General features: G+C 48.5%; 1 protein-coding gene across 1 annotated transcript; it reads right to left on the bottom strand.

The window, feature by feature from the left end:
• Positions 1-4,602: 4,602 nt before the first annotated feature.
• LOC112896349 (AP2-like ethylene-responsive transcription factor At2g41710) lies at positions 4,603-7,237 on the bottom strand. The gene is made up of 7 exons (XM_025964290.1): positions 6,924-7,237; positions 6,746-6,828; positions 6,613-6,621; positions 6,404-6,492; positions 6,146-6,270; positions 5,953-6,029; positions 4,603-5,482 (listed from the first exon to the last, which is right to left on the bottom strand). Exons 1-7 carry the CDS (start codon positions 7,076-7,078, stop codon positions 4,782-4,784), a joined length of 1,239 nt encoding a protein of 412 aa, XP_025820075.1. The 5' UTR covers positions 7,079-7,237; the 3' UTR covers positions 4,603-4,781.
• Positions 7,238-8,839: the final 1,602 nt, after the last annotated feature.

The following is an 8,839-nucleotide window of genomic DNA, read 5'->3' as shown; positions in this document are numbered from 1 at the left end:
TTGGATCATGTATGCTTGAGCAATTAAATTATTATAGTAAAAATTATTGTATTCTTAAACTGTAGTAAAAATTTTATGCTCATTGGATCATGTATGCTTGAGTAACTAAATTTTGCTCAAGCATACATGATGAGCATGAAATTTTTACTACAGCTCAAAAATATAATGATTAGCCCACCATAAAAATTTTACAATAATTGTACCATGAAAACTGTAGCTATGAATTAATCACAAAAAAGTATATATATGTCGATTTTTAACCTCCAAGCCCACCGATGGATATCCCGAGGTGGTAGATTTTAAGTGGGATGTCGCCGAGATCAGAAACTCGAAGGTGCAAGAAACACGAAACTTTAGACAGGTTCGGGCCGCCGAGAGCGTAATACCTTATGTCCTAAGTGGTGGTTTGTATTATCTTAGATATTATAATATTTGGAGTGGGTCCCTACCCGTCCTTATATAGTCTGGGTGACAGGGTTAAATAGAAGTCCTAACCAAATACGAGCTCACGAGTCCTACCCGAGTACTACTCGGGTAGTTTCATTCTGTTCCGACTAGTTCTACTTCTGTATGGGTAGTTACAACTGGTGTAGGGTGTGGGCTATGTCCCATCCCTTATCCTATAATATCTACGCTATATGCGCAGTCCTGTAGTTCTGGGTTTGACAAACCCCCGAGCTATTCGTAGTCGAGTACTACAGGCTTCCGAGTACTTCTGAAGGCACCTTCGAGTATTCCGAACACCGTCTTGAAGGTATCTTCCGAGTACTTCTTTATTACTTCGAGGCTGTTAGGTGCTCATGTCCGGAGTAGTTTTTGAGTCTTATTTTATATGGGGTGCAATGAAACTCGCGCTCCATATTGAATAGACTCCGAGTCTTAGATTGAATCGAATCAGGCTGAGGATCAAATTAGTCTTAAATCTTTTGCTCTTATCTTAAAAAATTGAAAAAAATAAACCGTCGATAACACGTGTCCCGCAGCCTCCGAGCCTTGAGTCCAAATCTTAAGATTTGGAAAAAATGATCAAAAGATCGTGGTATGGATTGTGTAAAAATTAAGAATCTGAATTGATGGTTAAAATATGTAAATTGGTTCGGAAATTTGAAAACTCCTTTTTTTGAATTAGATCCCTAAAAAAATGGTTAAATAAATAACTTTCCTAGAAGAATCCTAAATTACCGCTCAAAATAAATTTTATCCGAAGATAATCTCTCCTTGCGCATAGCCCTGGAGTATGGGAGCCAGATGAGTCGCATGAGATATGCCGAGTTGTTTTCCTGCGCCCAACCTCGAGCATAGGAGCCAGGCAAGCCGTTACAAACACGCTGAGTACCTTGTTGCACCCAACCCCTGAGCATGGGAGCTAGACAAGTAAGGCACGCCAAGTGCCTTGTCATGCCCAGCCCCCGAGCATGAGAGCTAGACGAGCTGCCGAAAGCATGCCGAGTGATCTGTGCCGACAAAGTGATAGCCATGTAAGGCAGCTCTCAGGAGCATACCTTACTCAGCAGTGGTCCTTTGCAAGGTAAATAAAAAAATAGGTTATAACTGATATACATGATATCAAGTCAGGAGCGAATTCCATCATTGTAAAATGCATATAAAATTTTTTGTGTCTTCCTCTTGCTAGGTCATATAATTTCTTTGGGTAGATAGCCTGTTATATTTAAGCACATGATCTCTAATAGCCATAGCCCATAGCGCAGGGAGCATGGCCGCATGTACGTGTAGAAACATAGGCATACAGAAGAGTTGAGGTCTCACGGATTAAAGCATATGCTACCCTGATATTTTAGCGACCGTCAAGAGAAAACTAGAGCAGTCGGCGCTGCGCACAAAAAAGAGAATGCCCGTGGAGTGCATATTATACACTCGTTAGGTGTAGACCCGACTACAAGCCCGAAGCTGCATAAGTAGTCGGGAACACAATTATGGTGTGGCCACGGAGGCACATGATTAATATCCAGAGATATATAAAAAAAATAATATTAAAGGATGACTTAGCTTGATTCGCGGGCGATTGCTGATGAGGCCGTAGCGTTCATCGATGGAACCATGACGGTTTGTTGATGATACTTGAGTAGTCGGAGTCGATTCCGACTAATTACTAACGGTGTGAGGTCCGCTCCTGACTAGTTTTCTAGTCGAGACGAGTGGTTGAAGTAATCATCGGCGGGTCACGAAGCGTCCTCACGAAGTTACAGTAGTAGGGGCATGTCGATGTTGCGGCGCGAGCTGAGGTCGTAGTCCGATTTGAAATAGATCTTCCAAGTCATTTTTCAATGCGGATAGGGATTCAGGCTGCAGTGCCTCCCGATAAACGGTGGCTATGATGTGAAATCCGAACGAAGACTCGAGTTCGGACCCGTCACGAGTAGGGGCCGAGTTGGATCTGGACTCGCTTTCACAATTTCCGATTAGATCCGAAATTTGGATTTCACCGAGATTGTCGGCGAATTCGTCGATGTCACGGCTGGATGTTGGTGTTGATGCCTCCAACTCCCTAGGGTTGCGAGGTGGCTATCGAAACTACCAGAGCCATTAACGATGCAAACCCAAGTACCGAAGATGAAAGCCACGCCTTCTTCCAGCGCGATGGTGAGGTAGAATGATGCCATCGAGCTCGTTAGAGGATCTTCGATGAACACCTCTGCCTGGCGCGTCAGCTGTCGATGTTTAACCTCCAAGGCCACCGAGGGATACCCTTATATAGTCTGGAGGGATAGCATTACGTGGAAATCCTAACCAAATATAAGCTCTGCAGTCCTACCCGAGTAATACTCGGGTAGTTTTCTTCTATTCCGACTAGTCCTACTTTGTACAAATAGTTACAACTAGTGTAGGGTGTGGGCCATATCCTATCCTTTATCCTAGAATATCTGCATCATGTGCGTAGTTCCGTGGTCCTGTGGTCCCGGATCTGACAGTATCTAAAAATACAACAAAACTTTTTTACTAAATTATATCATATCATATGTTCACTTCATAAATCTACTCATGTGGAGTCCAACAAAATTAAATTTTTTATTTTATAATTTTTTTTATAATTTACTATGATTTTTCAAAGATTCAGCCAAAATAAACATGAAAATGAGAAAATCACTGAGAGAAACAAGGGAGGTCATATGTCTGGTATCGCAAGTCTGAGAAGTCCATGCGGACAGTTTCATTGTCTAAGAAGTAAACATGGATTCATCCTAAAGTTAAGTGTTGTAAAAAGAATTTTTTTTCATATATCACTGCACGTCTGCACATGACAGCATCCGTAAAACAGGAGATCATGACACAACACTGCATCAGCACGAGCACAACTGCACAAGCACGACAACCAACATACTGGACGGTGTTAGGTTTCTTTTTTGTTTTAATTTTTTTAGTATGTATCTATGATTCATTTTTTTGCTAAATATTTGTCAACAAATATGTTAAAGGTGTCAAACTAGTATAGTCAACATTTTAAACTACTAGACTCAACATTTATTCAAACTTAGTGCAACAATTCTAATATTCTAATTAAACATTTATGTTAAAATGTTGAAGTTGTAAATCGAAAGTGTTGAACATGTATATTCAAGATGTTGAAGCGTTGTATTTCCAATGTTAATTTTCAAAGACAAATTGAAAAAGTTAAAATATATTTATATTGAATCTTGTTTTGTAGTATAAATTCTAAGCAACGAAGGTTCAAAAGGAATTCAAAACCCATTTACGGTTGGAAAGAAAATTGAAATAAAAGATTCAAATCCAAAAAAGAATCTGTCCAACTAGTCATCCATCATGGCAAACCACAGGTTGACATATGTCCAGCTCCTTATCTCAAATCAGTGCACGGTGAACCAGCTCTCCCGCTCCACTTTAATCTCATCCGTTCCTAGCCACTGCACGCATCTCAAACACTGGAAGATGTATAGTCGTCTCGTCGATTCCAGTCAATGGCCCGAGAATTTCTTATGGATGGCCAAATGTTGAGTTACACGGTTCATATAAAAGTCATACGAGCTAACAATTAATGGCATAAAAAACGTCTATATTCTAGATCAACAGAAACCGAAAACAATTTGGGATAATGGGTACTTTGATGATATGAAAAGGGGGTGATTATTTATCTCAGATTTCTGATTTTTTTTTTTGCATCTTACTGGTTGGTCAATGTCGTCCATTTAATCAAAATTTGATTGTTCTTTTCTTTTCCCTTATGCTTCTCCACGCAGTAGTAATATCTGCCCCTGAATAGCTCATTCCCTTGTCAATTTATTGCATATGGCTTTGTTGGTCGTGGCATCTCGCTCTAAAGTCTACTACATCCATTCCAAATTATACGTTGTTTTAATTTTTCTAGATACATAATCTTTACTGTGTATCTAGATATTTTTTAGATGTATAATAAATACTATATACCTAAAAAAATTAAAATAACCTACAATTTAAAACGGAGGAAATCTCACGGTACTACCTCTTGTTCAAAGAGCGCCAGAACCCACATAGTAACCATGTGCCCTAACCTCTCTATCGCAAGTGTCACTTGTCTGAAAACAATTTTTAAGGGATTGCTACATAAGAGGTGTGGTGGAAAAAGTATTTGAACAATACAAAAATGTATGACATATTAATGTCAATCATTTATAGTTTCTTTATGTGAATTTTTGAACGCCTCGAGATATTTGGAACAAAATTTTGAGAATTACTAGAAAGAACTAATTCTCTACCCTTGATCTCTTGGTAACCCTTTCTCATCCTATATAAGAATCTTTATAAAAGAAAAAAAAGGTGTATTAACGCTAGCCGTCCAATGCAGACCAGACGTCCAGGTCGCAGTACTGGAACATGGGCGCCGCGTACTCGCCGAGGTCCCCGAATAGGAACGTGTCAACCTCTGCGAAGGTGAAGCCCATGGCGTCCTCGTTCTCCAAGTCGAAGAACGTCTGCACGTCATCCGGGAAGCCGCACGGAGCCGGCGTGCCGCCGATGATCTCAGGCTGCCGCTGCGGCGACAACGGCGGCTGTGGCGAAGGCGAAGACGACGACGACGACGATGCCGACGCCGCCGCGGCTGAAACCTGCTCCATCATCTCCTTGAACTTGGACGACTGCAGCAGCAGGTCGAGCGCCGACGGCGTGGGTGCGGCGTGACGAGCCGGCGGTCCCGCCTGGTCAGCAGGCTGCGCGCCGTCGCCGAGAAAGGGACACGCGGCGGTTTGGCGCTGCGGGTGGCCGTCGCCATCGTGGAAGTCCGCGGCGCCCGTTGTTTCGTCGAGTCCGACGGCGGCGGGGCGCTCGGGCGAGTCGTCGTCCGGGAGTGGGAGCTGGAACGGGATGAGCGGGGCGGCGTCCGTCGCGCCGAGGCCGCCGTCGACGGCGCCATGGCGGTGCCGCTGCCAGTGGCTGACGTAGTGGCCGATGTCGAAGTTGGTGACGGCGTTGAGCCCCCGGTGCTCGATCGCCGCGATGTCGTACGCCACCGCCGCCTCCTCTTGCGTTGCTGGCCACGTACAATCGTGCAAATGGAAGAGTAATTAAGTTAAGCCGTAATAAAGTCTTTATTCTTCACAAAATCTCAACACTTCGAAGTTCAGATACAGCTGAAAACTGTAACGGCTTGTTAGTGACTAAAGTGAGCCATCGAATCCACTTTAAACCAGTTTCAGACTTAAAACATTCTGGTTACTCTGGACACGTCCCCAGTAAAGATCGTACCTTTTGACTTCAGTATACCCAGCTAAAAACGAACAGGGAAACACATCAGCAAAGTTTCAGAATGCGTGGAAGGAGCATCTCTGCATCTCAAGTTCTTTATGCATTTTTCCCCTCTCATCAAAAACAAAACCCGTTCATTTCTGAAACCATGAAAGCCACCTATCTACTAACGACACCAGCCGGCCGCCTTTTGGATAACCCATGCTGACTCACACGGCGGGAATATATTCTCGTCAGGGGGGAACGCGTGCTCACCGTACGTGCCCAGGTACAGGTACTTGTTGCCCAGCACGCGCCCGATCCTCGCCTCCCACCTCCCGTTGTGGTGATGCCTGCGGGGGCAAGAGCAGGAACGTGTCAGCTCAGCTCTGGGTTAACCACCGGCGCGTCCTCATCAGTTCAGCGACCGGCACGGTCTCGAAGCATTGCCGGTGGCGGCACTGGGTACCTCGCGACGCCTCTGTACTTGGAGACCCCTCTGGAGAACCCGCTGCTCCGGCGGCGCAGCGACCCGATGTACTCCTCCCGCGGCTGCCCATCCATCTCCCTGAGCTCCTCGTCGTAGCCGTGCAGCTGCAGGGCAATTCCCGGCGCGCGGGCCGGTTTCAGGATTCAGAGCTCGATTCGGCGGCGGCTTTGCGCACGGTACAGGGAGAAGTCGAGCTACTCTGGTTTGTGAATCGATCGAGACGGGCCGCACGCGTACCGGGAAGTTGAGGACGGTGCCGGGGCCCCAGTACTTGAGCGCCGCCAGGTCGTGCGCGCGCGCCGCCGCGTCCTCGTCGTCGTACGCGCCTGCGAACGCCGCCGAGGAAAACGGAGGAAGAGTCAGATGAGAACCGGCCCCAATGGCGCCAGGACACGGCCGTGGCCGGCGGCGCCGTTTCGTGCTGAGAAATCGAGGAGGTTGCTCACCGAGATAAACTGCTCGGACGCGCGGAAGAAGCACCGAGCGACGGCATGCGGAAGGAGAGAGAGGTCAGTCGCCGCGAACAGGGAAGAACACATGAAGAGGAAATCGCGAAGAGATCAGCGGTCGGGCACCAACCTTGCTTGCCCTTCTTGCCCCGCGACCCGCCGCGGGCGTCCTTGTCCCAGAGGTGCGCCTCGAACCGCCCCGTCCACCGGTGCCTGCGCCGATCGGTGACGGTGAGCCGCGCTGCCCGCCAGGCAAGGGAAAGTGCACGGGAGAGCAGAGCCGAGCCGGCTGGGCGTGGTTTGCTTACCGTGTGACGCCGCGGTACGCGGAGCTGCGCTGCGAGGGGCTCTCCCGCGGCCCGCTCTTCCTCCGCGCCCGCTTCGGCGCCGGCTCCCCGCGGAGGCCCGCAGCGGCGCTGGGATCCCCGTCGGTGGCGGCGGCGCTCCTCCGGGGCTTGGCCATCGCAAAGAGGTGTCGCGCCGCGCGGGGTGGCCGGCCAGTCGCGAGGTGAGGCCGCCGCTAGCTAGCTGCCCAAAGGTGGAAACCCGAGGGGTTTTTAAAGACGCGCAGCTGACCGAGGTGATGCGGCGGCAGCACGAGTCGGGCCCTGGTTGAAGTGAGAAACAGGGAGCCGGCAGCTGCTCTCTACCTCCTCTGCCCGCTTCTCCTTGGCTCTGCTCGCGGCTCGCGCTGCGCCGCTGCCGCGACCGGCCGCTTCCCTTTGTCGGTCGCTGCTCGCTAGTTACCGCACGGCCGCATTGGCTGGGCTTCCAGCCGGATCTCGTGGCGACATTGGCGCCATCTCATCGGGTTTTACTTGCCGTGTCAACCTCCGGTGCCAGGTCGCCGCCCGCCGGGCCCCCAGAGCTCTGACGTGCCCCGGTACCAGCACCCAACTCTGAACCACCGATCGAGCTCGTCCGTGCGTGCACAGCATTTGTCAGTTTTGGGCGGGGTTTTGGTTTGACTTCGTGTGGCGCAGCACAGTACAGGGACGACGTCGCCGTCGATCCCGTGCCAACTGCCAAGGTAGAAGCAAAAAGTTTTCCATGGTTGGGACTCGGGAGAAAAACTGACCAAAAAAAGAAGAAAGAAATCAGAACCGTTGTTGACTGAACAAACGGTAAGCGAATGGTTCTGCAGCCGGTATGCCCGAACCCGGCAGCAGAGCTCTGAGCGCCAAGAGCATGAGCTGACTCGGCGTGCAAAACTGAAGATTGCGAGCTGCCGATCCCACAGATCCGGCCACTCGCTCAGCCTTGACCGGCGAGGTCAAACCTTGAGTGCCGCCACGCACCCGGGTTACCGGGGTCCAAGATGGAAGGCCCGTGCCGTGCCCAGACGCAGAACGGAAAGGCGCTGCTACTCGATTCAGAATTTTTCAGATGTCAAAGTTGATGCAGAATTTCACGATTGGGGGCGACTGTTTTCCAAGCAAGTCTGCGAGGCCGATTACTGCCGCTCAAGCAAGCATTAGCTGCGCAGCCGAGTTCTCATTTTTCACGCGCGCCGGGGAAGTTTTGGCACGCGTTGCAGCATCGGTCTTTCTGACCAATCGTAAATTCCAATGCTTTTCGGTTGTCACTTCCAGTTCCGGTGATGCCTGAAAGCAGCTCATTTCTGAACGTGACGACTGGCTTAAGGTCTTGATCTCTGATATGAATGGTTGACCCTGCACATTTTTTTTTCATTTTGATACAGAAAACGAAGGGGATATAAAGAACAGAAATAAAAAAATGAATAAAAGGTGCGCCCAGTTTGGCAATCTTTGCGTGGGATCCCGGCGAGCCTTTTCTCCTAGTGCTCTTCAACAGGAGCTGACCAGGTGCTCATGGGAAGGACATGGTGGTATCAGTAACCTGCGGCCAGCCTCAGTGGACCTCGGAAAGCACAAGAATAGAAGAAGAGAATGCTACGGTCTCAGGTTTGGCGGGCCTATTTCTAGTCATCTCTTTCTCATGGTCAACATCTTCTTTCACCTTCGTGCACTCGTTGTTTATCCCCCTCTACATGCTTCAGGCAGTTCATACTTTATTCCCTAGCTGGAAATGTAAGTGGATAAGAAAGAGAGATGGAAGAAACATAGTTTTTCCTTTCAAAAATCCCTTAAACGTTCTAAACAAAATAAGCCAATAAATGTGCAGGGACCTTGTGACATCATGGGCGCAACTTTATGGCAGATCCGATCAACCCCCAACAGAACTTTTTGACGTCAAAAGTCAT

The sequence above is a fragment of the Panicum hallii genome, chromosome 6 (genome assembly GCF_002211085.1).
Source record: "Panicum hallii strain FIL2 chromosome 6, PHallii_v3.1, whole genome shotgun sequence".
Lineage (NCBI taxonomy): Eukaryota > Viridiplantae > Streptophyta > Magnoliopsida > Poales > Poaceae > Panicum > Panicum hallii.
This window is presented reverse-complemented; position numbering and strand designations above follow the sequence as displayed.